Genomic DNA, 27606 nt, shown 5'->3' with positions numbered 1-27606 from the left:
TCGGTGGAAGTGTTTCCTGCCCCCAAAAACGCACGTGTGCAAACACACACGCTGTTTTATGGGGGTTTCAATCAATCAATCAATCGTATTTATTGAGCGCTTACTATGTGCAGAGCACTGTACTAAGCACTTGGGAAGTACAAATTGGCATCACATAGAGACAGTCCCTACCCAACAGTGGGCTCACAGTCTAAAAGGGGGAGACAGAGAACAGAACCAAACATACCAACAAAATAAAATAAGTAGGATAGAAATGTACAAGTCAAATAAATAAATAAATAAATAAATAAATAGAGTAATAAATATGTATATGTTTCTTGACGATCCCATGATCCAGGTCCTCTTAAAGTCAAATCTCCTTCAGGAAACCCTTCACCTGCAATTACATTGATTGTCTGTCTCCCCCAACTAAACTTTAGGCCCGTTGTGGGCAGGGACCGTATCTACCGACTGTACTGTACCCTCCCATGCGCCTAGTTCAGTGCTCTTTGCCTAGCAAACACCACTGATTTGGCCAATTGTTTGGGATCAGAGTTGGCCCACCAGCGCATTTGCCCAGGGCCAGTATGTTGAGAGGATTTTCGTGGCTCAGTGGAAGGAGGCCGGGCTTTGGAGTCAGAGGTCATGGGTTCAAATCCCGGCTCCGCCACTTGTCAACTGGGTGACTTGGGGCAAGTCACTCTGCTTCTCTGGGCCTCAGTTACGTCATCTGTAAAATGGGGATTAAGACTGTGAGCCCCACTTGGGACAACCTGTTCACCTTGTAACCTCCCCAGCGCTTAGAACAGTGCTTTGCACATAGTAAGCGCTTAATAAATGCTATTATTATTATTTTCAGGGACCCCCCATGCCCTTTGAGGTTTTTTAGGGTTCATTTGAGGGGATTTGGACTGGGAAGGGGGGTCTGATTTTTTTTGTTGGTTTCGCCTTCTAAAACAGTTACTGTCCCCACTTTGACAATTACTCTCTTCCCCTCCCCTTATTGAAGGCATTACTCATTGAAGGAATTTTTCTCCCCCCTTTCACTGAAGGCACATCTCCAACAGGCCTTCCCTTCCCTCTTTTCCTTTTCTTCAACTCCCTTTTGCGACGCCCCGACTTGCGCCATTTATTCTTCTCACCCCTCCCAGCCCCACAGCACATATGGAAGGAGCTGTATTTATTGATTTATATCAATGTCCGTCTCCCCGCCTAGACTGTAACCTCGCTTCAGGCGGGGAATGCGTCTCTTTATTGTATCGTACTCTCCCAAGCGCTTAGGACAGTGCTCTGCATACAGTAAGGGCTCAGTAAATACGACTGACTGTCCGACGGACAGGGGGATATGGTAAAATACCGATCGGCGAAAGACTTGCCATAACTCCCTATCTCGCATTGGATCCGGAGTGCCGGTAGATGGAAATAACCGGATTTGCAGAACAGGTTCGCAACTGAAAGGAGACTTTCCATGGGTGGGCTTCACAAAGACGCAAACCTCCTATCCCGCCACCCCCAAGCCCCTAACGAGCAAAAGCGATTGGGAACTCTTCTTCCCCCGCTCCGTCTCCCGAAGACCTTGGGCGTGTTATCGATTCAGTTCTTATCGAGGGAAAAAGTGTGAGCTTTTCTATCTGCATCTCCGACTTGGATAGTAGGTCTCCTCGGAGGTATCGACTAGGTCTGGGTGATATCCAGCGGGCTCCGCTGTCTTTTACTGAGGAGACCACAGAGTATTGCTGCTTGTCATTCTTCCTCTGCTGTGTGGCAGCGTAAATAGTCCCCTTTCTAACCAGCCTGGTGGGAAAAGTCAATATCCCATCAGCGGAGGAGGTAAACACATCAGGAGCTGTGTCCTCTCTCATCTTCCCCTGCTCTGTAGTGCTGCAGTTCTTTAAATCTCTTCTCCCCGGTTATCAGATGCATTCGTGTCATTCAAATGCACCGGCCGGCTGGGCTGCGGATAGGAATCGCGGTCCGACTCCGGTGGGGCGGGGGAGAGGGTTTCGGCCGTCCACGTTTCGCCGTCCCCCTGAAATGCACTCACGAAGGCCCCCCGCCTCGCTCTCCGGCCTAGCGAACTCCGTCAGGGCGGTGGCCTTGGTTGGCCAAGGGACTCAGGCGCCGGAGGAGCGTCGGGCGGGCGAAGACTGGCATTCCCTGCTTGTGAGGTGTCCTTCCCGATGCGCGGGGCGGCCGGACTCCCGGCGGGCCCGATCGGTGCTGGTTACAGCTCGGTCAACGAATGGTATTTATTGAGCGCCTACCACATGCAGCGCACCGTACGAGGCGCTCGGAAGGGAACGGCGCAGATAAGTTCCCGTCCCGCGAGTTGCCCGCGTCTCCACCGCCTGCTAGCCGAGGGCGAAGGGGCCCGAGCCCGGTGGGATCCTCAGGGGCTGCCGCGTAGCGAGTCTCGGGGTGTCCGCCCTCACCATCTCTCTCTCTCTCTCTCTCTCTCTCTCTTTCTGGCGGTTTTGCAGAGAGATTTCTGAAGCTCCCCAAGGAGGTGGGCGCGGAATACCGGAGGATCAAGAGCGCCGTGGACAAGTTCCTGAGCCGGAGCGGCTACTCGGAAGTGAACCTGGGGAAGCTGTTCGCCGACTGCGCGCTGAAGCCCCCGAATGAGGCCTAGTCCGGGCCGTGGCCGCCAGGCCCCGGCTTCGGGCGCTGCTCCCGGGACCCGTCCCACCGAGGGGACGGACGGACTGTTTATTTTTATCATCGAAGATGGTTCTAGAGAAAGACACCCCCACCACCCGCCCCCGGCGTCGTCCTAACCCGGCCTGCTGCCCCCCACGCGGGGCAGGAGTCGTGGCTGGTGAGGGAGGTGCGCTGATGGAAGAATCCCCCTCCACCCCGGGGTGGGCTAGCGGGCCGACCCCCTGCCCCGGGGCAATTAGCCGGGGCGTCTGCCCGGGGCGGGGGGACATCCTAGCCGAGGTTGGCCAGGGGCTGCCAGCATTGGGCCTCCTCATGCCCAGCATCCCCCGCGCCGATCGAACGCAACCCCCGTCCCCACGGCGCCACGGCCTCGCCCAACGCTCACGAGATGGTGGCCCACCGAGGCCTTTCCCGCGGCCACGGCGGCCCGGGGCCCTCCTTCTGTTTCTTTCTGCCGGAGCCCTCTTTGCTCCTGGGAAATGGGGCCACCGGTCAGGTAAAACCCTAAACGGGGCGGCGGGGGACCGGGGCGCGCGCCATGGGGCCTCACCGCCTCGCCGGGCCCGGGCCGCCCTTGTCCAAGCGTCTGTCTTTTCTTTGAGGAAAAAACAAAATAAAGTTTTCTAGGAAAACCGATTCTGGCTGGGCCGGAACTGGGTGGGAAACCGAGTCAAGGCCTCGTGTGAGGCGGGGGCACCGTCCCGGCCCAGCCCCGCGCCTCGTCTCCACGTGGCTCCGGGTTTCCGCGAAGGGTCGTTCTCCATGGAGGGAGGCGGTGATCCCCACCCCCGCCCCCACCCCGGGTGACGTCGGTGCTTTCACCCCAAACCCGAGCCCCCCACCCACCCCCCCACCCCCATCACCTAAATATTTCCTAATTGAACGACGGTCCGCTCGGCTCATAGCGGTTTAATAGATGAACTCATCTGTGCCAGCTTCCCATTTCAGATTAAAATTCCTTCATCCCGAAAGCAGCATTATCAGGTTGTTGGAGGCTGTTTTCAAACCTCGGTTTTGAATAGCAGCGGCTCTGCATTAATTTAACCACTAAGCTAATAAGTAGGTTTCGTTTTGTTATGCTAAGCTTTATTGCTTTTCTTTTGATCAGAATGGTGTTGTTGAGCAAAGCAGCAGACAAGGCATTCTTTGATGAGGGAATTAGTGTTCTATTCTTCCTCTATTATTCATAGCACAGTAGAATATGTAAGTACCTGAGGGTGTCAAAGGAGAGCAGGCTCTATTGCAAAGTGTTCGCCTTGTTTCTCTCAATAGCTGACTATGAGATGATAAACCGCTTAATACACTGCACTAATTGGATGAGAGGAAAAAGAGATGGGAATTAAGGCAAAGCAAAAGGAGAAAGTGCTACCAGCCTTCATTCACTCTTTTACGACTCTGGCAGCGCCAGAGGAGGCACAAGCTTTCTATAAGCAGACTGGAGGTTTTGTGCGGAGATAAAATGAACCCGTTAGTGGATTCAAGTAATACACTAATTATTGCACAGTATAAATACCGCTACCGGTTTTATAACAGGGAGGTAAACTTCTTTTGAGAAGGTTATAGGATTGCTTGGCAGTGATGGCGCTCCCGAGAAGGATTAACAGAATCGCTGCTTGGGGGAGTAGGATTCTGGCTCGGACGAAGATTTCCAGGGAGAGAGCGAAAAATCGGCCCAGCGACATTCCTCCGGGCCCAGTCGGGTGGTGCCTCCCCTCTCCCGAAAGTTATTGTAAAAAAAAAAATGTCTTCGAGCGGGACTTCCCGACAGCCGGGGGATGCGAGTCTCCGGGCGAGAGGGGTGGCTGAATTTTCGGGGAGGTGTGGTGGGTTAGAGCTTTCCTTCGCGTTGTGGGTTGCGTTTGTAGTTGCGTGTTGGCATCGTGGGTTGCAGATGATTTCTTATGATTTTATTTTTACCTTGTATCCCCCCCGCCCCAGCGCTTTGAACATTGCCTGGCATATAGTAAGCGCTTAACAAATACCAACATTATTATTATTATTATTTTTATCCTCACTTTAGCCAGCCGAGAGAGAGGGGGGACCTGTACTCAGGCGCCCAGACAGGTGTGTACCCACAAAAACACACTCACTCACCCCGAGTCCATTGTCCAGGAGAGCGGCCGAAGCTTTTTCCCTGTATTTCCTGGGAGGTCCAGTCGCCCAAGGATGACTTGGGGTACGGGCGGGGGGGGGGCCTACCACCAGGTGGGCTTAGGCTGGAAGCCCCCCCCCGGGGGGGGGGGGGGGCAACAGGATGGGGGGTCCCCCAAAGCGGCAGGCCCCCAGGGAGCTCCCTGAAATTTGGGAGAGGGGAGAGTCTCCCCCAGTTTGGACTCCATCCAAACGCCCCCCGGCATCGAGCCGCCGGAGGGTTCAAAGACCCCCTTTGGGGGTTTGACCGGGGGGTGGGGGGGTGGGCCAGGCCCAGGCTGAGGGTCAGGGGGTCGGGAGGTGTGGCCGGCTGAAGAGGAGAGCCATGGTGGGGGATGAAGGGGGATGGGGGGACGGACCCCAGGATTAGGGGTTTTGGAAAACAAGGCGGTGGTGCCCATTGGCCGTGGAAAATGTAAATCCCTGGAGGTCATTTCACGCAATTTGCCTCCGGCTCCATGGAAGGGTCAAGCGGTGGGGGGGAAACTGAGTCAGGAGAGAGTGGATGACGAAGGATGGTGGGTTTGGGCTCGCGCCGCCCGATTAGCAGCCCAGACCAACTCAACTGGACAAACGGAATAACAATAATGGTATTTGTTAAGCGCTTACTCTGTGCCCAAACACTGTTCTCAGCGCTGGGGCGAATACCAGGTCAGACAGCGGCTATCGACCACTGTTCCCCTGGAACCGAGCGGATGCCAAGGTGCCCGGGGACCGAAGAGGGGAGTGGGGACGCGCCGTGGCTTTAGTAGCAAGACCCCCGGACTTGGGAGTCGGAGGACCTGGGTTCTAATCCCGGATCCGCCACCCGTCCGCCGTGTGATCTCGCGCAAGCCGCTTAATTTCTGACGACCTCTGGATAATTGGGATTAAAACTGTGAGCCCCCCGTGGGGCAACCTGATGAACGTCGTATCCACTTCAGCCCTTAGGACAGTGCTCGGCACATAGTAAGCGCTTAACAAGTGACATCATTATTACGATTACTATCACGGGAGGATTTGGGCCTTGGCCCGCGCAGAGACGGGTCATTAGGCCGAGTCTCCTCGCCTATGTCTCTCACTAATCCCCTTCCTCCCCACCCCCGGCAACACACACAGAGACACACACGGAATCGCAGTTGTGTAGACATCCATCACGCCTCCCGCCGTCCTGGTGCGCATCGCTTAGCGGCCCCGCCGCGGAAAGCTGATCCGGGGCCCTCCCCCGCCCTCTCCCCTCCCCACGAGATGCGTTTTTCCACCCTGGCTTCTGTTAAACATACCGGGAATTTTTGGTTTTGTTTTTTGTTTTTATTTTCTGAGCGTGGCACTTCTCCTCTGGAGGGAGAGCGGGGACACGAACAACAAGACACAAAAAGTACCGTACCATCGCCTCTTTGAAGGTTTCCGCCACCTCTACAGTTATAATAAGTTAAATAAAGGGTTTGTGTGTACATAAATAGTTGTCTAGGAGCCCTAGTGTCTCTACAACACGGTAAGGATCTACAGTCGGACAGACTTTTACAACACTACACGGAGTGCAATTGTTTTATAACATTTCAAATATACAAAGCTCTGTTCTTTTTTTTTTTTATAACAATGGTATGTACATAATCGATAATCACAGTTTAGTGACCTCAACAGTCCATCTGCTAGCAGTGTGTTTCCCTTTGGTTTGGTACAAAAACCTTGGTTGGCGGAGTGAGAAAGAATAGGAGGAGGAAAAGGTTTTTTCCCCTTTCCTTCGAAGTGCGTCGGGTCGGTTTCCCTTCCGGGGGCGGGAGAGGCGCGCCTTTCGCACTCTTGTCGAGGACCGGGGTTGGGGTAGGGGGGGGGAAAAATGGCCAGGAGCGAGCCGGTCGGGGGGCAGGGTGTAAGTGGCTCCCGAGTTAAGGAAAAGAAAAGCAAGGCGTCTTCGCCAGGGGCCTCCTCTGCGCCGCTGGGATGATGGGCTTCTACTCGCTCACTCACTCAATCCTATTTATTGAGCGCTTACTGTGCGCAGAGCACTGTGCTCAGCGCTTGGGAAGTCCAAGTTGGCGACATAGACGGTCCCTACCCAGCAACGGGCTCACGGTCTAGAAGGGGGAGACGGACAACAAGACATGTGGACGGGTGTCAAGGAGAAACAGCGTGGCTCAGTGGGAAGAGCCCGGGCTATGGGGTCAGAGGTCATGGGTTCGTATCCCAGCCCTGCCAATTGGCAGCTGTGTGACCTTGGGCAAGTCACGTAACTCCTTAGGGGGAGCAGCGTGGCTCGGTGGAAAGAGCCCGGGCTTTGGAGTCAGAGGTCAGGGGTTCAAATCCCCGCTCCGCCAATTGTCCGCTGTGTGGCTTTAGGCAAGTCACTTCTCTGGGCCTCAGCTCCCTCATCTGTAAAATGGGTATTAAGACTGGGAGCCCCCCCTTGGGACAGCCTGATCACTCTGTAACCTCCCCAGCGCTTAGAACAGTGCTTTGCACATCGTAAGCGCTTAATAAATGCCATCGTCATTATTCTTATTATTCTCTGGGCCTCGGTTCTCTCATCTGTTAAATGGGGATGAAGACCGTGAGCCCCCCCCGTGGGACAACCTGATCACCCTGTAACCTCCCCAGCGCTTAGACCGGTGCTTTGCACATAGTAAGCGCTTAATAAATGCCGTGATTATCATTATTCTCTAGGCCTCGGTTACCTTCTAGGCCGTGAGCCTGCTGTTGAGTAGGGACCGTCTCTCTCTGTGTCGCCAACTTGGGCTGCCCAAGCGCTTAGGGCGGTGCTCCGCACGCGGGAAGCGCTCAAGAAATACGGTTGAGTGAATGAATGAATGAATTGATGGATGGATGGGCGCGCCAGGAGGACGCTCAGCAAGTAGCCAGTGGGGGGGGGGGGGGGGGGGGTTGGTGCCGCCGCCGCCGATAGAGGGCGCTGCTGCTGCTGCTACGGGAGGCGGCTCCGGCAGGGGGCGCTGCGGGGCGCGCATGCGCCGCTGGTCCTGTGGTTCCATTTGGTCTCGCTGGGGGGCGCCTTGGGGCGGGGTGGGGGGGTGGCCTCAGCAGACCTCCTTCCCGGCGCCGCCGCCAGGGGGCATGATGTTGAGCTGCGTGAGCTGGGCCGCGTGCTCCTTGGCCTTGAGGCGCAGGGCGGCGATGCTGGAGGCGCGGCGGTCGGCGGCGGCGGCGGCGGCGGCCGGGTCCGACAGCGCCCCCTGCGGCCCCGGAGCGCCCTCGCCCGACGCCCCCGACGGCGGCCGCAGCAGCGCAGCAGCCGCGGCCGCCGCGGCCGCAGCAGCGGCCGCCGTCGTCGTGGTCGTCGTGGTCGTCGTGGTGATCGCCCCGCCGGACCCCACGCCTCCGCCACCGCCACCGCCACCGCCACCGCCACCGCCGCCGGCCAGAGGGGCCATGGTGGAGAACAGCCTGCAAGGGACCGGACCCCCGTCACCGTCAGCGGACGGACTGGTGGACGGACGGACAACGCGCAACCATCCCCCCCACCCCGGGGCAGGGCCACCGTCTGGGCTCCGGCCAGGATCGGGTCAAAACCAGCGTCAAGGCTCAGGGCAGGATCGGGGCAAGGCCGGAGGCTGGGCTCGGGGCAGGACCGGCGGGCGGCAAGGCCGGGGCTAAGCCGGAGTCTGCCTTCCGGTCAGGATCGGGGCAAGGCCAGAGTGTGGGCTCCGGTCAGGATCGGGTCAAGGCCAGAGTCTGGGCTCGGGGCAAGATCGGGTCAAGGCCGGAGTCAGGACTCTGGGCACGACCGGGGGCAAGGTCAGAGTCTGGGCTCGGGGCAGGACCGGCGGGCGGCAAGGCCGCGGCAAGGCCGGACTCTGGGTTCCGGTCAGGATCGGGTCAAGGCCAGAGTGTGGGCTCCGGTCAGGATCGGGTCAAGGCCAGAGTCTGGGCTCGTGGCAAGATCGGGTCAAGGCCAGAGTCTGGGCTCGGGGCAGGACCGGCAGGTGGCAAGGCCGGGGCATGGCCGGAGTCTGGGCTCCGGGCAGGATCGGGGCAAGGCCGGAGTCTGGGCTCCGGGCAGGACCGGCGGGCGGCAAGGCGGGGGCAAGGCCGGAGTCTGGGCTCCGGGCAGGATCGGGGCAAGGCCAGAGTCTGGGCTCGGGGCAGGACCGGCAGGCGGCAAGGCCAGTGTCTGGGCTCCCATCAGGATCGGGTCAAGGCCACAGTCCGGGCTCTGGGCAGGATCGGGTCAAGGCCAGAGTCTGGGCTCTGGGCAAGATCGGGTCAAGGCCGGAGTCTGGGCTCGGGGCAGGACCGGGTCAAGGCCAGAGTCTGGGCTCTGGGCACGACCCGGGGCAAGGTCAGAGTCTGGGCTCGGGGCAGGACTGGCGGGCAGCAAGGCCAGGGCAAGGCCGAACTCTGGGTTCCGGTCAGGATCGGGTCAAGGCCAGAGTGTGGGCTCCGGTCAGGATCGGGTCAAGGCCAGAGTCTGGGCTCGTGGCAAGATCGGGTCAAGGCCAGAGTCTGGGCTCGGGGCAGGACCGGCAGGTGGCAAGGCCGGGGCATGGCCGGAGTCTGGGCTCCGGGCAGGATCGGGGCAAGGCCGGAGTCTGGGCTCGGGGCAGGACCGGCAGGCGGCAAGGCCGGGGCAAGGCCGGAGTCTGGGCTCCGGGCAGGATTGGGGCAAGGCCAGAGTCTGGGCTCGGGGCAGGACCGGCAGGCGGCAAGGCCGGAGTCTGGGCTCCCGTCAGGATCGGGTCAAGGCCACAGTCCGGGCTCTGGGCAGGATCGGGTCAAGGCCAGAGTCTGGGCTCTGGGCAGGATCGGGTCAAGGCCAGAGTCTGGGCTTGGGGCAGGACCGGCGGGTAGCAAGGCCGGGGCAAGGCCAGAGTCTGGGCTCTGGGCAGGATCGGGTCAAGGCCAGAGTCTGGGCTCGGGGCAAGATCGGGTCAAGGCCAGAGTCTGGGCTCAGGGCAGGACCGGCAGGCGGCAAGGCCAGAGTGAAAACCAGAGTCTGGGCTCAGGGCAGGATCCGTTCAAAACCAGAGTCTGGGCTCGGGGCAGGACCAGGAGCAAGGCCAGATCAAAGCCGGAATCTGGGCTCGGGGCAGGATCGGGTCAAAACCAGAGTCAAGGCTCAGGTCAGGATCGGGTCAAGGCCAGAGTCTGGGCTCGGGGCAGGACTGGGGGCAAGGCTGGGTCAAGGCCAGAGGCTGCGCTCGGGGCAGGATTGGGTCAAGGCCAGAGGCTGGGCTAGGGTCAGGATCAGATCAAGTCCAGAGGCAGGGCTCGGGGCAGGATCGGGTCAAAACCAGAGTCTGGGCTCGGGGCAAGGCCAGAGTCTGGGCTCGGGGCAGGATAGGCTCAAAACCAGAGTCTGGGCTCAGGGCAAGGCCGGGTCAAGGCCAGTGTCTGGGCTCCGGTCAGGATCGGGTCAAAACCAGCGTCTGGGCTCGGGGCAGGATCAGGTCAAAACCAGAGTCTGGGCTCGGGTGAAGGCTCCGGTCAGGATTGGGTCAAAACCAGAGTCTGGGCTCGGGGCAGGACCGGCAGAGTCTGGGCTCGGGGCAGGAACGGAGGCAAGGCCAGAGTCTGGGCTTGGGGCAGGAACGGGGGCAAGGCCAGAGTCAAAGCTCAGGTCAGGATGGGGGGCAAGGCCGGGTCAAGGCCAGAGTCTGGGCTCGGGGCACGATCTGGTCAAAACCAGAGTCTGGGCTCGGGGCAGGACTAGGGGCAAGAGCGGCTCAAGGCCAGAGTCTGGGCTCGGGGCAGGATCGGGTCAAAACCAGTCAAGGCTCAGGGCAGGATCGGGGGCAGGACCGGGTCAAGGCCAGAGTCAGGGCTCGGGGCAGGACCGGGGGCAAGGCCGGGTCAAGGCCAGAGTCCGGGCTCCGGTCAGGATCGGGTCAGAACCCGAGTCTGGGCTCGGGTCAGGAACAGGGGCAGGACCAGGTCAAGGCCAGAGTTTGGGCTCGGGGTGGGACGGGGCAAGACCAGATCAAAACCAGAGTCAAGGTTCGGGTCAGGATCGGGGGCAAGGCCAGGTCGAGGCCGGAGGCTGGGCTGGGGGCAGGGCCAGGGCAAGACCAGAGTCAGGGCTCAGGGCAGGACCGGGGGCAAGGCCGGGTCGAGGCCAGAGTCTGGGCTCGGGGCAGGACCGGGGCAAGGCCAGAGTCAAGGCCCAGGTCAGGACCGGGGGCAAGGCCGGGGCAAGGCCAGAGGCTGGGTTTGGGGCAGGACTAGTGCCAAGACCGGATCAAGGCCAGAGTCTGGGCTCGGGTCAGGATTGGGGCAAAACCAGAGTCTGGGCTCGGGTCAAGACCCGGTCAAAACTAGAGTCAAGGCCAGAGTCTGGGCTCGGGTCAAGACAGGGTCAAAACTAGAGTCAAGGCCAGAGTCTGGGCTCGGGTCAGGACCGGATCAAAACTAGAGTCAAGGCTCAGGTCAGGATGGCCCAAGACCAGATCAAGACCAGACTGAGGGCCCGGGGTCAAGACTTGAGTCAGAACTGGGGTCAGGACCGGGTTGGGGTTGCCGGGACCCTCCGAGGAGGCCCCCAGCCCCCACCAAGGATGGAATTCCCTGGCCAGGCCTAGATCGGGGCCAAACTCCCAGCCCACTGGACCCCGGGATTTCACACACACATAGACACACACACACACACACACTCTCTAACCCCCCCATATCCCCCACCCCATTCGGCCCTGCCCCGGGGGGCTGTGGAGTGGACGGTCTCCATCCGGAGAAGGTGCCCCCACTCACCCCAACTACCCCAGGGGTGGCCAATGAAGTCCCCACATCAGAGCTGGGAGAAAGACCCTCAACCTCTCTCTAGCCCCGACACCACCAACCCCGGACCCTCAAAATAAGGCCGTGGGCGACGGAGCCTCTTTGCTGGCCCGCCCCTCCTCGGGCCCCCCGCATCCTCAGCCCCTTTTTAATCCCAAAACCACCATCCGGGTGGGGTCTCGGGCAATTTCCCAATTCCCTAACGCTGCCCGAGTCCGGACAGAGTGTGAAATCAGATGGGCAGGGCCAGGGCCCTGCGCCCCATTAGGGAAATCGAGTCACCGACTCCAGTCGGGTGGACAAACTGTTTAATCTTGACCGGCCCGGGCTAAGAAACTAATTCGACCGGGAGGGGGATGTTAGGCTTGTTGGGTTTTGTTTTTTGGGGGGGTCCCCCTCCCTCTCTGCCCTCTTTTAATTTTCCTCCCTGAGCTGATTTCGGCTCAGCTGGGTGAATCTATTCTTTCTTTGTTCTTCCCCAGAGGGATCTCCGCGGTTAACCCTCAGTTTTATTTTCCCCGCACTTTCCAACTTAAAACCGTCTTCCGCGGTCCCTTTGTCTGGGTGATTAACTCTAGGCGTCTACTTCATCCTCCGGGAAAGGGCCCGCTAACGGAAGGCGAGGCGTCGCTTGGATTTCGTTGTCGTCCCCCCCGTCCCCCTCACCCCCACCATGTTGGATTCATCAGGTGGGAAACCGAGTCCCAAGGAATTCCTGACCTTCTCTGGGATCCGCACCGCCTTCCTCTCAGCCCCCTACGCTTCCAGATTGTGACCTCCAGCAAACACACACACACACACACACACACACACACACACACAAACACACACAGAGAGAGACACACAAACACACACGGCTTCAATTCCCCCCTAGGAATGCCCTCCCAGCGCCTAGAACAGTGCTCCGCACACAGTAAACGCCAAAGCAATACCAAATTGTCCTGGTCCCGCCCCGATTTAGGTGGTGCCCGGGCTGGGGGGGTGATGGGGGAGACGATTGGCCGGGGTGGAGGGCTGTGGAAGACCCCCTCCTCGCACCCCTTGACTCTGGGGCGGGGGAGTCCATCACTTGAACCCTTTTCCCGGGGCTGGGAAAGGCCGGAGGCATCTCTCGCCCCAAATTGGCTTTGCCCAAAAGCCAGATCTGGGAGCCAAACCCCCCTCCCCCACCCAGGTCGTCACCGCCCCCTGCCCACCCATCTTTCCCGGCTCCGCGGCCCAAATGGGGGTCGTGGGGGGGAGAGGGAGACTGTGGAGGGGCAGGGGGGAGAGTGGGGGGTCCGGAAATGGTGGTGAGTGGGAGGTCATGGGTGGACGGGGGGAAGAGTGGGGGGCTGGAGACGGTTGTGAGTGGGAGACTGTGGATGGACGGGGGGAGAGTGGGGGGCTGCAGATGGTTGTGAGTGGGAGGCCGTGGGTGGACGGGGGGAGAGTGGGGGGCTGGAGACGATTGTGAGGGGGAGACTGTGGATGGACGGGGGGAAGAGTGGGGGGCTGCTGGTGGTTGTGAGTGGGAGGCCGTGGATGGACGGGAGGAAGAGTGGGGGGCTGGAGACGGTTGTGAGTGGGAGGCCGTGGATGGATGCGGGGAGAATGGGGGGCTGGAGACGGTTCTGAGTGGAAGGCCATGGGTGGACGGGGGGGAGAGTTGGGGGCTGGAGACGGTTGTGAGGGGGAGGCCGTGGGTGGGGGGGCTGGAGATGGTTGCCAGTAGGAGGCCGTGGATGGACGGGGGGAGAGTGGGGGGCTGAAGACGGTTGTGAGTGGGAGGCCGTGGGTGGACGGGGGGAGAGTGGGAAGCTGGAGGCGGTTGTGAGTGGAAGGCCATGGGTGGACGGGGGGAGAGTGGGGGGCTGGAGACGGTTGTGAGTGGAAGGCCGTGGATGGACGGGGGGGGAGAGTGGGGGTTGGAGACGGTTGTGAGTGGAAGGCCGTGGATGGACGGGGGGAGATTGGAGGTTGGAGACGGTTGTGAGGGGGAGGTCGTGGATGGACGGGGGGGAGATTGGAGGTTGGAGACGGTTGTGAGGGGGAGGCCGTGGATGGACGGGGGGGAGATTGGAGGCTGGAGACGGTTGTGAGGGGGAGGCCGTGGGTGGACGGGGGGGAGAGTGGGGGGCTGGAGACGGTTGTGAGGTGTGAGCGGGGGCTCGTGGCTGGCGGGGGCCGGGGTTTGGGGTCCGTCTTACCTTCCGAAGGCGGGGCTGATGAAGGCGGGGTGCCTGAAGACGGCGGCCCCCAGGAAGGTGCCGAGGCCCAGCGGGGCCCCGCCGGGGGAGCCGGGCCCGGGCCCGGGGGGCGGGGGAGGCGGCGGCGGCGGCGGCGGCGGCGGGGGGGGGCGGCGGCGGCGGCGGCGGCGGGGGGAGCCCCGACAGCCCCGACAGCCCCGACAGGCCCGACAGCCCCGACAGCCCCGACAGGCCGGCGGCGGCGGCGGCGGCGGCGGCGGCGGCCGCGGCCCAGGCCGAGTCGAGCGCCGGGTGGTGGGCGGGGAACGGCCCGGCCTCCAGGTAGGGGCCCAGCGGGTGGCCGGCCGCCAGCGGGCCCGGGAAGGCCAGGCCCGGACCGTGCGGCGACGCCCCCGCCTTCTCACGCTTCCGCCACTTGGCCCGACGGTTCTGGAACCACACCTGAGGAGCACAAACGGCAGGGCGGATTGGACACCCCCCCCCGTCAATCAATCAATCGATCGAATTTATTGAGCGCTCACCGTGCGCGGAGCACTGGGCTAGGCGCTTGGGAAGTACAAGGTGGCAACGTCTAGAGACGGTCCCGGATCCTCCCGCACCCGCCTCGGCTCACACCAGGGCCCGGGGGAACCCGTTCGCGGATCCCACCGTCGGTTATCCTCGGCATCACCCTCGGGCCGGTCCCCAAACCACCGTCCCGCCCCCCCGCCGGGCACATGGTAAGCGCTTCCCAAGTACCACCGTCGCTGTCCTTCCTGTTGTTGTTATTCCCGCCGCCCCCGGCCCCCAAATCCTCAAAACCCTCATCGCCGGAACGACGGCGTCTGTTAAGCGCTTACTATGTGCCAAGCACCGCTCTGAGCGCAGGGAAGGGGACAGTCTGAAGCCTTCCCAGGCCGAGCTCGTCCCCCTCTCCTTCCCCCCCGTCTTACCTCCTTCCCTTCCCCACAGCACCTGTATATGTTTGTACAGATTTATTACTCTATTTATTTTACTTGTACACATCTATTCTATTTATTTTATTTCGTTAATATGTTTGGTTTTGTTCTCTGTCTCCCCCTTATAGACTGTGAGCCCACTGTTGGGTAGGGACTGTCTCTAGATGTTGCCAACTTGGACTTCCCAGGCGCTTAGTACAGTGCTCTGCACACAGTAAGCGCTCAATGAATACGGTTGATTGATTGATTGATTGATTGAGCTCGTCCCCCTCTCCATCCCCCCCGTCTTACCTCCTTCCCTTCCCCACAGCACCTGTATATGTTTGTACAGATTTATTACTCTATTTATTTTACTTGTACACATCTATTCTATTTATTTTATTTCGTTAATATGTTTGGTTTTGTTCTCTGTCTCCCCCTTATAGACTGTGAGCCCACTGTTGGGTAGGGACTGTCTCTAGATGTTGCCAACTTGGACTTCCCAAGCGCTTAGTACAGTGCTCAGCACACAGTAAGCGCTCAATGAATACGATTGATTGATTGATTGATTGCAAGGTGATCGGGTTGGCCCCCGGGGGACTCACGGTCCTGATCCCCATTTTACAGATGAGGGAACTGACCCAGAGAATAATAATAGTAATGGCATTTGGATAGAGCGCGGGCTTTGGGGTCAGAGGTCATGGGTTCGAATCCCGGCTCCGCCATGTGTCTGCTGTGTGACCTTGGACAAGTCACTTAACTTCTCTGAGCCTCAGTTACCTCATCTGTAAAATGGGGATTAAGACCGTGAGCCCCAACGTGGGACAACTTGATCACCTTGTATCCCCCCCCCCCCAGCGCCTAGAACAGTGCTCTGCACATAGTAAGCGCTTAATAAATGCCATTATTATTATTATTATTACAAGGTGATCAGGTTGTCCCCCGGGGGACTCACGGTCCTAATCTCCATTTTACAGATGAGGGAACTGTGGCCCAGAGAATAATAATTATTATTATAATGGCATTTGTTAGGCGCTTACTATGTGCAGAGCACTATTCTAAGTGCTGGGGAGGATACAAGGTGATCAGACTGTCCCACATGGAGCTCACAGTCTTCATCCCCATTTTACAGATGAGGGAACTGCGGCCCAGAGAAGTGAAGTGACTTGCCCAAAGTCACACGGCTAAGTGGCGGAGCTGGAATTTGAACCCACGACCTGATTCCAAAGCCCGGGCTCTTTCCACTGAGCCACGCTGCTTCTCATCTTACAACAGTGCTGGGCACCTGGTAAGCGCTTCACAAATACCATTATTATTATTATTTATTGTTGTTGTTATCGTTATCGTTATCGTCATCCCGGCCCCGAAATCATCAAAACCATCATGTCACAACAGTGCTTGGCACATGGTAAGCGCTTAACGAATACCATTATTATTATTATTATTATCACCACCATCAACATCGTCATGCCGCCCCCAAATCATCAAAACTATTAGCTTAGAACAGTACTTGGCATATGGTAAGGGCGCTTAATAAATACCATTATTATCATCATCATCATGCCACCCCCAAGTCATCCAAGCCATCATCTTAGAACAGTGCTTGGCACCTAGTAAGCGCTTAACAGATACCGTCGTCATTATCATCATCACCGTCGTCATCGTGGCGTCTCTTAAGCTCCCTCTAGGCGCCAGGCCCTCGTCATCACGGCATTTCTTAACCGCTCTCTAGGTGCCGAGCACTGCTCGACGCGCTGGGGGAGACACCGGGTCGCCAGGTTGTCCCTCGCGAGGCCCGCGGCCTTCGCCCCCAATCAATCAATCAATCAATCGTATTTAATCAATCGACAGACTGAGGCCCAGAGAAGTGACGTGGCCCCCCCAAGGGCACCCAGCCGACGAGTGGCGGGGTCGGGATTAGAACCCACTCCCAGGCCCCGGCTCTTGCCACCGAGCCACGTCGCTTCAGGAATACGGGGGCCTCAATAATGATGATGATGATGATGGCATCCGTTAATCAATCAATCAATCAATCGTATTTATTGAGCGCTTACTCTGTGCAGAGCACTGTACTAAGCGCTTGGGAAGTACAAATTGGCAACACATAGAGACAGTCCCTACCCAACAGTGGGCTCACAGTCTAAAAGGGGGAGACAGAGAACCAAACCAAACATACCAACAAAATAAAATAAATAGGATAGAAATGTACAAGTAAAATAAATAAATAAATAAATAAATAAATAAATAGAGTAATAAATATGTACATATATACAGGTGCTGTGGGGAAGGGAAGCGCTCACTACGGGCCGGGGGCGTAGATAGGAGGACATCGGGTTGTCCCGGTGAGCGCTTACTACGTGCCCGGCACTGTTCTAATCGCTGGGGGTAGATAGAAGCAAATCGGGTTGTCCCACGTGGGGCTCCCAGCCTTAACCCCCATTTGACAGATGAGGGAACTGAGGCCCAGAGAAGCTTGCCCATCAGACAAGGGGTGGAGCGGGATTAGAACCCAGGTCCTTCTGAATCCCAGGCCCGGGCTCTACCCGCTTCTCATGGGGGAGGGGACGGTGGGGAAGACACCCCTTCCCCCCAGCCTCGATACCCCCCTCCTAGGACCTGGGGGGTGGGGGGCAATCTTCGGGGCCCAGTTTTGGCTCCCACTTTTGGGACGCGCAAGGAGGATGGAGGGAAGGAAGGAGAATCGGATTCCCCACCTCCAGTTTGGCATAACGTCGAGGGGAAGACGGGATTCCCTCGTAGGGAAGAACTACGAGCCGCCGCCGTCTTCTGCGGGGTTGGATCCGGGGGGGGGGGGTCTTTTATTCCCGCCCCCCTCCCCCTACAAACTCAGCCCCCCCCCAAAAATCCCTCATTCGGGGCGCCGGGAACCAGTCCCAGAATAATCAGAACCGGCTCCACCCGCAGTTTTCCCCTTTTCCGCGGCGATTTCGTTGTAAAAAAAATTATTATAGTCCCCTAAAAAAAAAAAAAAAGACAACGACTTTCGGGGGGCTGTTCTCCCTACGCCCTTCCCCGCGTTTTAGGAGGACGGGGTGTCAGCCTGGGGGTAAATGGGGCGGGGGTACCCCCAAATCTACGCCCCCGGCCCGGAAAAAAAACAGCATCGACCTTGGGGGTCTCCATCCCCCCCAAAAGCCTCAGGCTTTTCGACTCGCTGCACTTTGGGGCGGGGGTCTCCGACACCCCCCGATCTGTCCCACCAACGGACGGGGAGGCGACGTTAAAATAAAAACGAAGATAGGGAACGAAACGGGAGCGGTGGGTTCAAATCCCAACGATTTTTACCAGCCACAGCCCGGGAATAACGCGGCCTGGGGGCGAGGGAGAATTGGTTTTTCTTGGGTTTTTTTTTTTTTTTTTCGGAGAAAGGGCCGGATTTTCGGTACGTTTCCTTTAAAACCAAGCCGGGCTCTGGGAGGAAACGGGAGCCGCGCCTCGGCCGGCGTTGAATTTCAATAAATGAATTAAAGGGGTGGCTAAGGAAGCCAACCCATCGGCTCCACCTCGGTGCCCCTCTCCGTTATTGAATTAATACCTCCGGGCCTCCCCCCAAAAAGGTAAACCGAAAGGGCTAATAATTCATATTCACTTAATTGCATCTTCTCCCGTTAAGGGGGAGAGGGAGGGGGGCGGGCGGAGCTGGGGAGGGGGGGGGGGTCTTTCTTTCTTTCTCTCTTTTTTCTTTCTTGTTAAAAGTTATTTAACTTTCCCACGACTCCATCCCCCGAGTCGAAAAATACTGATCTGCCATCTCCGCCCGACAATGGACAAACGCGTCCACAGAGCAGGCCTGGGGGCCCCCCCCATCTCCTCCTCGGCTCCCCCCTCGGATGCAAGAGGCTGTTGTGTATTAAATGAACCATATGGAATTTATTATGCTTTATCAGCGCTCGATTTTTTTTTGTTTTGTTTTGTTTTTCCCCTCCCCCCCGCCCCCCCCGGCAAGTGATCCGCTCGGCTTCCAAGCCGGAGACATCTGTTTTCTGTTGGCAATCCGGCACCCGACTGTTGATCGTCTCTCTGGTTATGGGCCCCGGGCTGGGAAATGCGCGCCCAAACACACCTTTAATAGCATCGCACTCACCCCCCGATCGGGTCGAGGCGGGCTTATCGCTCTTAAAAAATGGGAAATCAAATAGCATTAGCCCCGGCCCGGCTGCGGGCTAGGGGGGGGGGGGAGGGGGTGGAAATCAAACAGTAGTCCGGCCTTGCAAATGGCCTTGTTTGCTCTACCGCTAAGTGGGCTTTTATGGAGCCCCACTGGAGGCTGTGGGACCGCCCAATTCCTGGTCGGAGGGAGCGGGAGGGAGTCGGGACGGGGTGGGGAATTCCTCTGTTGGATCCCCCCCGCCCCCCCCATCCCCGCCTCCTCCTCCAGGCCGCAGGAGGGTTTACCCTCTCCTCACTCACCTGCACCCGGGCTTCGGTCAGGTCGAGCCTCATGGCCAGCTCCTCCCTGCGGAGGAAGGACACACAAGGGGAGGGTGTGTGTGTGTGTGTGTGTGTGTGTGTGTGTGTGTGTGTGTGTGTGTGTGATCCTACCCCTCCCCTCCCCCCGGTAGCCCCCCAGTAGCCCCCCGGAGCCGGGATGGGCTGCCGTTTGGGTAGTCCCCCTGACCGCCCTGGGCCGGGAGAATGGACACACATAATGACACACGTATGGACAAACGCACGGCCACACACACACACACACAGAGACACACACACAGACAGAGACACACAGACACACACGCCCCCCCCCCCCGTCCCCCGGGGGCTCTGTGTGGGCCGCCCCCGTCCCTACGCCCGGGGCAGCTCGCCCTGCCCAATGTGTCAGACCTTCCCGCGGGAGAAAATTCCCGGGCTTGACGGGAAGGAAGGATCAAACGGGAACGGGTTCATTCCCTCGGTGACCCCACCGTATGTACTGAGCGCTCCCTGGGTGCAGAGCACCGCGCTGAGCGCTCGGGAAGGGCCCGGGCAGCACTACAGAGAGACGATCCGGGCCCCAAAACGACCTCCACGCCGGCAACGGGTGGGACTCATCCATTCATCAGCCATCCATTCACACTCTCACACTTGCACAGACACACACACACAGAGACACACACAGACACACACACACACACACACACACACACACACACACACACACACACACACACACACACACACACACACACACGGCCCGTTGATCGGGAAAGTCTTAGCCGGCGGCGACTCAGCCAAGTTATCCCGGAAAAGCCGGTGGGTTTTTCCAGCCGGGCCCCGCCGGCCTCTTCCTCCTCCTCCTCCATCCTTTTCCTTCTCCTTCTCCTCCCCCCTCCCAGGGACAGCGGCCCCCCAACGCCCCCCACCCCCAATTCGGCGACCCCCACCCCCACCCCCACCCCTTCCATCCATCCATCCATCCGGAGGAAGGAAGGCAGGCCTCATTTGGAGCCACGGTTCCCGATCTGTGCCGGGCCTTTCGGCGTCCATCAAGGCCCCTCTGACCCCATTCGGGGGCTCTAAACGGGGTCCCGCGCCCGGGGGGCCGAGACCCCCCCCCAAAACAGCGGCCGGGACCCCTCCCCAAAGCAGCCGGGACCCCCAAACCTGGGCCCCGGCTATTCGGCGCAGCCCCGTCCTCTACCCATCCATCCTGCTCCCCTCCCCACCCCAGGAGTCCCAGGAGCCTCCTGACAATTTGGGGAGGGGTCCCCGACGGCCCGGGGAGACCCCCTCCCCCGAAGTGGGGGGAGGGGCTACTTAAAGGGCCCTCCGGGGCCCCCCCAAGCCCCCCACTCCCCGCAGAGAGCAGCGCATTTATAGGACGGGCCCGGCACTCCGACGTTGGTTTCCGCCCCTAATCCCCCCGACCCCCTGACGGGGCGAGCCCGTGCGGCACCTTGTGCGGACACTCTGTGCGCGCACGTACTGGACGCCGTCCTCAAATTGCCCGGCCGGCCACTACGCGGCCATCATTCAATCAGTCACTCAATACTGTTGACTGAGCGCTTCCTGTGTGCATAGCACTGCACTAAGCGCTTGGGAGAGGACAAATCGGCAACAGAGACGGCCCCTCCCCAACGACGGGCCCACGCCGTCCCTCACACTCCCGGGGAGGGTGTGCGGCACAATGCGCGGGACTCTGCGCGGGGGTTGCCCTCCAACCTCGGATACCCCGAACAAACTCCCCGCCTCGTCCGAAATCGGCTCCTGGTTCCACCTTTCAATCATCAATCAATCAATCGTATTTATTGAGCGTTTACTGTGTGCAGAGCACCTTTCCCCCGCCCCCCGGACACACACACACACACACACACACACACACACACACACACACAGAGTGTGTGTGTTCACCTCCGGGGAGCCGGCGGGGCCCAGGTGGCTCGGAGTTGTGGGGTGCGTGTGTAGCTGACCGCAAATTTCCCAGTGTGTGTGTGTGTGTGTGTGTGTGGTGTGTGTATAATAATGGCATTTATTAAGCACTTACTATGTGCAAAGCACCGTTCTGAGCGCTGGGGAGGTTACAAGGTGATCAGTTTGTCCCACGGGGGGCTCACAGTTTTAATCCCCATTTTACAGACGAGGTAACTAAATGTGTGTGTGTGTGTGTGTGTGTGTGTGTACACACACGAGAAGCAGCGTGGCTCAGTGGAAAGAGCCCGGGCTTTGGAGTCAGAGGTCATGGGTTCAAATCCCGCTCTGCCCCCTGTCAGCTGTGTGACTTTGGGCGAGTCACTTCACTTCTCTGGGCCTCAGTTACCTCATCAGTAAAATGGGGATTAAAACTGCGAGCCCCCCCGGGACAACTTGATCACCTCGTCACCTCCCCAGCGCCTAGAACAGTGCTTTGCACATAGTAAGCGCTTAACAAATACCATTATTATTGTTACACGCCCCACAACCCCAGCCCTGGAACCTTCTCCTTTCGCTGCGGGACTAGGGCGGGTTTCCCGCGGGGCAGGCCCGGGGACGGATAACCGAGAGCCCCGGGCTCCCGAGGAGGAGGAGGAGGAAGGTGGAAGGGGGTGGGGGTGGGTGGGAGAAGCCCCCTGCCCTCTCCCTGTCCGCTCCCCCACCCCCCAGACTGCGAACTCGTTGTGGGCATTATTGTCATCATTAATTAATAGCGATGGTATTCGTTAAGCGCTGACAACGTGCCAAGCCCTGTTCTAAGCGCTGTGGTGGGTACAGGGTCCTCAGGTTGTCCCACGAGGGGCTCACAGTCCCCATCCCCGTTTTCCAAAGGCCCAGAGAAGCCAGGGGACTTATCCAAGGTCACGCTGCCAGACGAGGGCAGAGCGGAATTAGAACCCACAGCCTCTGAGTCCCAAGCCCCGGCTCTCGCCACTCGGGCCGTTTCTTCAGCGCTGTAGCGGACTCTGCTAATTATTACTCTATTGATTTACTTATTTTACTTGTACATTTCTATCCTATTTATTTTATTTTGTTGGTATGTTTGGTTTTGTTCTCTGTCTCCCCCTTTTAGACTGTGAGCCCACTGTTGGGTAGGGACTGTCTCTATGTGTTGCCAATTTGTACTTCCCAAGCGCTTAGTACGGTGCTCTGCACAAAGTAAGCGCTCAATAAATACGATTGATTGATTGATTGATTGATTGCTAAGCGCTTAGCTTAGTGCTCTGCACGCAGGAAACGCTCAAACCGGGCGATTGAACGAACGAAAGAGCGTGCGCGGGATTGTTAGCAGGGATGGCGTCCAACACGCTTGGCTCGTATCCATCGCAGCGCTCAGTCCAGTGCTTGGCACCTAGTGAGCGCTTCACCACTACCCCAATTATTATTATTAATTATTATTATTATAGGACAGTGTCCTTAAACTCCCGGCGAGTGTGTGCGGGACTGCGTTCAACACGCTTTGCTCGTATCCACCCCAGCGCTCTGTCCAGTGCTTGGCACCTAGTGAGCACTTCACCACTACCCCAATTATTATTATTAATTATTATTATTATAGGACAGTATCCTTAAACCCCCGGCGAATGTGTGCGGGACTGCGTTCAACACGCTTTGCTCCTGTCCACCCCAACGCTCAGTCCAGTGCTTGGCATCTAGTGAGCGCTTCACAACTACCCCAATTATTATTATTAATTATTATTATTGGACAGTGTCCTTAAACTCCCGGCGAGTGTGTGCGGGACTGCGTTCAACATGCTTGGCTCGTAACCACCCCAGCGCTCAGTCCAGTGCTTGGCACCTAGTGAGCGCTTCACAACCACCCCAATTATTATTATTAATTATTATTATTATCGGACAGTGTCCTTAAACTCCCGGCGAGTGTGTGGACTGAGTTCAACACACTTTGCCCGTATCCACCCCAGGGCTCAGTCCAGTGCTTGGCACCTAGTGAGGGCTGGACACCTGTCCACATGGGGAAGCAGTGTGGCTCAGTGGAAAGAGCCCGGGCTTTGGAGTCCGAGGGCAGGGGTTCAAATCCCGGCTCCACCGGTTGTCAGTTGTGTGACTTTGGGCAAGTCACTTCACTTCTCTGGGCCTCAGTTACCTCATCCGTAAAATGGGGATTAAGACTGTGAGCCCCCCGTGGGACAACCTGATCACCTTGTAACCTCCCCAGCGCTTAGAACAGTGGTTTGCACATTGTAAGTGCTTAACAAATGCCATTATTATTTTGTTTTGTTGCCTGTCTCCCCCTTCTAGACCGTGAGCCCGTTGTTGGGTCGGGACCGTCTCTTGACATTGCCAACTTGGACTTCCCAGCGCTTAGTACGGTGCTGTGCACACAGTAAGGGCTCAACAGATTCATTCATTCATTCGATCGTACTTATTGAGCGCTTACTGTGTGCAGAGTACCGCACTAAGCGCTTGGGAAGTCCGGATACGATTGAATGGTTGAGTGAACTACCCCAGTTATTATTATTATTATTGGGCCCTGCGGGGGTGCGCGGGACTGTGTGGCACCGAGAGGGCGGGATGAAGGAATGCCCTCCCTCTGCCCCTCCGCCAAGCTAGCTCTCTTCCCCCTTCAAGGCCCTACTGAGAGCTCACCTCCTCCAGGAGGCCTTCCCAGACTGAGCCCCCTCCTTCCTCTCCCCCTCGTCCCCCTCTCCATCCCCCCCATCTTACCTCCTTCCTTTCCCCACAGCACCTGTATATATATATATATGTTTGTACATATTTATTACTCTATTTTACTTGTACGTATCTATTCTCTTTATTTTATCTTGGTAATATGTTTGGTTTTGTTCTCTGTCTCCCCCTTCTAGACCGTGAGCCCACTGTTGGGTAGGGACCGTCTCTATATGTTGCCAACTTGGACTACCCAAGCGCTTAGTCCAGTGCTCTGCACACAGTAAGTGCTCAATAAATACGATTGATTGATTGATTGATTTGTACATATTTATTACTCTATTTGACTTGTACATATCTATTCTGTTTATTTTGTTAATATGTTTGGTTTTGTTCTCTGTCTCCCCCTTCTAGACCGTGAGCCCACTGTTGGGTAGGGACCGTCTCCATCTGTTGCCAACTTGTATTTCCCAAGCGCTCTGCACACAGTAAGCGCTCAATAAATACAATTGATTGATTGATTGATTTTGTTCTCTGTCTCCCCCTTCTAGACCGTGAGCCCACTGTTGGGTAGGGACCGTCTCTATATGTTGCCAACTTGCCCAAGCGCTCTGCACACAGTAAGCGCTCAAGAAATACGATACTGTGAGCCCACCGTTGGGTAGGGACTGTCTCTATATGTTGCCAATTTGTACTTCCCAAGCGCTTAGTCCAGTGCTCTGCACACAGTAAGCGCTTAATAAATACGATTGATGATGATGATTGATTGATTGATTGATTTTGTTCTCTGCCTCCCCCTTCTAGACCGTGAGCCCACTGTTGGGCGGGGACCGTCTCCATACGCTGCCAACTTGTATTTGCCAGCTCTGCACACGGTAAGCGCTCAAGACATGCGATCGATTGATCGATTGATCGAAGGGCCGGGGGTCCCGGGTCCCTACCTGGTGAAGACGTCGGGGTAGTGGGTCTTCTGGAAGGCCCGCTCCAGCTCCTCCAGTTGGTAACTGGTGAAGGTGGTCCGGTAGCGCCGCTGCTTGCGCTTCAGCAGGCCTTCCTCCGAGTCGCTGCCCGCCGACAGGCAGATGCCATCCTCGCCCTCGTCCTTGCCCTCGGGCTCCTCCGGGGCGGGCGGCGGGGGCGGGGGCAGCAGCAGCAGGGCAGCCCCGTCCGCGGCCGAGGAGGAGGAGGAGGAGGAGGAGGAGGAGGAGGTCGCCAAGGCCGCGGAGGAGGAGTTGGAGGATGCAGGCCCCGCCGCGGCTGTGGAGGAGGATGCCGGGGAAGCCGGTCCTGCCCCTCGCCCGGCCCGCTCCAGCAGCAGCCCCTCGTCGTCCTCGTCCAGCAGCAGCTCTTCTTCTTCTTCCTCCTCCTCCTCCTCCTCGTCGTCGTCGTCCTCCTCGTCGTCGTCGTCGTCGTCCTCCTCCTCCAGCAGGTCCTCCTCGTCCTCCTCCGGCCCAGCCGGGCGGCCCAGCGGGTCCAGGGCCGGCGGGACGAAGGTGGCCCCGTTCTCCCGGTAGGACTTGGTGCGGCTGATGCTGACCTGCGGCGCCTGGCTGATCTTCAGCGTGTCCTCCGGCCGGTCCCGCTCCCCCGGCCTCGGCGGGGGCGGGGGGGGAGCCGGGGGGGGCTCCCCCCGAGGACCCCCGACCCCCGGGACCAGGCGACCCCCGCCGGGGCCGTACAGGCGCCGCAGTTTGGGGGGCAGGTGCAGCTCGGCCTCGAACGCGGGGCTGCCTCCCTTCGGGGAACCTGCTGGAGGACGGCGAGGAGGGGGAGGAGAAGGAAGAGAGACGGACCCAATCAATCAATCAATCAATCAATCAATCAATCGTATTTATTGAGCGCTTACTGCGTGCAGAGCACTGACCCACCCGGGCGCAGGACCGCCCGGCCTCCCTGCCTCTAGGCCCGGGCCTAGGACAGTGAACCTCTCCTAGACTGTGAGCCCACTGTTGGGTAGGGACCGTCTCTAGATGTTGCCAGCTTGGGCTTCCCAAGCGCTTAGTACAGTGCTCTGCACACAGTAAGCGCTCATTACATACGATTGACTGATTGATTGATTGATTGAGAGGAGGGACTCCCTCCGCCTCCTCCCGCAAGCTCCGGGCTCCCCACCAAGGTCCGCCCAACCACCAAGGGGGTCTCCACCGGCCTCAAAGCCCCCCCACCGGGAGAGAAATCGAGGCCCGGACCCGCCCAGCGCTGACCCGGACCAAAGTCCGGCCCCGAGAGTCCAATAAGGCAAGGAGACATGGGGGGGGGGGGGGGGCCCAGCCCGGGGGGCTTTCAGCCCAGGGAGAGCGCGGTCGTCTTGGAGCGCGGGGCTGACTCGCTACAACGCGGGGCTGACTGGACCGGACCCCAGGCCCACTGTTGGGTAGGGACCGTCTCTATACGTTGCCAACCTGTACTTCCCAAGCGCTTAGTACGGTGCTCTGCACACAGTAGGCGCCCAATAAATACGATCGAATGAATGAATGAATGAGGAAGGTGGTTTCAGGGAGGAGGGAAAGCCGGTCCTGAACCTTCCCTGGCCCTCGGGGGTCCTGGAGGACCCCCTCCCCACCCCACCCCCCCAAAAAATAATCGGGGAGTCGACCTCCCCCCCCCGGCTTCTCCGTCCCCCTCGCCCCATCCCGCGGCCAACTGCCCGACCACCACCAGGATGGTTTTTAGAGGGCACCGCCTTGCCCTCCGCCCCAAAATGCCTGGCACTGCCCGACCCCCACCAGGATGGTACTTAGAGGGCACCGCCTTGCCCTCCGCCCCAAAATGCCTGGCACTGCCCGACCCCCACCAGGATGGTACTTAGAGGGCACCGCCTTGCCCTCCACCCCAAAATGCCAGGCACTGCCCGAACACCACCAGGGTGATCCTTAGAGGGCACCGCCTTGCCCTCCGCCCCAAAATGCCTGGCACTGCCCGACCACCACCAGGATGGTCTTTAGAGGGCACCGGCTTGCCCCCCCCCCCCCAATGCCTGGCACTGCCCGACCACCACTAGGGATAGTCCTTAGAGGGCACCGCCTTGCCCTCCACCCCAAAATGCCTGGCACTGCCCGACCACCACCAGGGATGGTCCTTAGAGGGCACCGCCTTGCCCCCCACCCCCAATATGTCTAGCGCTGCCCGACCACCACCAGGGATGGTCCTTAGAGGGCACCGCCTTGCCCCCCACCCCCAAAATGTCTAGCGCTGCCCGACCCCCACCAGGGATGGTCCTTAGAGGGCACCGCCTTGCCCCCCACCCCCAATATGTCTAGCGCTGCCCGACCACCACCAGGGATGGTCCTTAGAGGGCACCTCCTTGCCCCCCACCCCCAAAACGTCTAGCGCTGCCCGACCCCCCCCCCCAGGATGGTCCTTAGAGGGCACCGGCTTGCCCCCCACCCCAAAATGCCTGGCACTGCCCGACCACCACCAGGGACGGTCCTTAGAGGGCACCGCCCTGCCCTCCACCCCCAAGTGGCTGGCACTGCCCGGTCCCGGGCGGAGGTCCGCCCCCCCCCCCCCCCCCCCCCGCCGTCCCCCTACCCAGCCGGGGGCGCGTCCCTCTCACCTGGCACGGGCTTGTCCGGGTCCGGGCGAGCGGACAGGGCCGGGGGCAACCTCATTTTACAGGGACTCCTCCGGCCCAGGATGCTGTCTATGCAGTAGGACGAGAGCAGGGTGGGAGACTTCCTTTGGCATTCGGGCCGGTCGGGGCAGCTGTCCTCTGGGTACTGGTTGCTGCTCATGGTCGTCGACCCCCCCCCCAACCCCCAACCCCCCCTCCCGCCCTCCCCCCAGCCCAACCCGGGCGCTCCGGGGCTCCCGGGTCCGGCCCCACTCGAAGGCGGGAGTCCCGGAGGGCTTCCAGGCGGAGGGGCCGGGCCTGGAGCGGGCTGGTCCCGGTGGCGGTGCGGCCGTCCCCCCCCCCACCCCACCCCCCGGCCCCCTCCGGCGGCTATCACACTGCCACCCCCCCCCTCCCCCCGTCC

The 27606-nt window shown here is 59.2% G+C and overlaps 2 protein-coding genes across 2 annotated transcripts in view; one reads left to right on the top strand and one right to left on the bottom strand.

Moving 5' to 3' along the window:
• POLA1 (DNA polymerase alpha 1, catalytic subunit) overlaps positions 1-3201 on the top strand; it is a 302830-nt gene extending 299629 nt beyond the window's left edge. Inside the window, exon 37 of the mRNA XM_038757398.1 lies at positions 2460-3201. Coding sequence (XP_038613326.1) covers positions 2460-2611 — 152 coding nt within the window. The 3' untranslated portion in view covers positions 2612-3201. The remainder of the gene's footprint in view (positions 1-2459) is intronic.
• Positions 3202-13883: 10682 nt separating this feature from the next.
• ARX (aristaless related homeobox) lies at positions 13884-27363 on the bottom strand (the record flags this gene model as incomplete). The annotated part of the gene is made up of 4 exons (XM_038756990.1): positions 27186-27363; positions 24571-25375; positions 19031-19076; positions 13884-14123 (listed from the first exon to the last, which is right to left on the bottom strand). Coding segments are annotated over exons 1-4 (1269 nt in total), but the record flags the coding sequence as incomplete, so codon positions are not given.
• Between the last annotated feature and the right edge of the window lie 243 nt (positions 27364-27606).

Source organism: Tachyglossus aculeatus, chromosome 15, assembly GCF_015852505.1.
Source record: "Tachyglossus aculeatus isolate mTacAcu1 chromosome 15, mTacAcu1.pri, whole genome shotgun sequence".
Taxonomy (NCBI): Eukaryota; Metazoa; Chordata; class Mammalia; order Monotremata; family Tachyglossidae; genus Tachyglossus; species Tachyglossus aculeatus.
The sequence above is the reverse complement of the archived record's forward strand: the minus strand, read 5'-3'. Positions and strand labels throughout refer to the sequence as shown.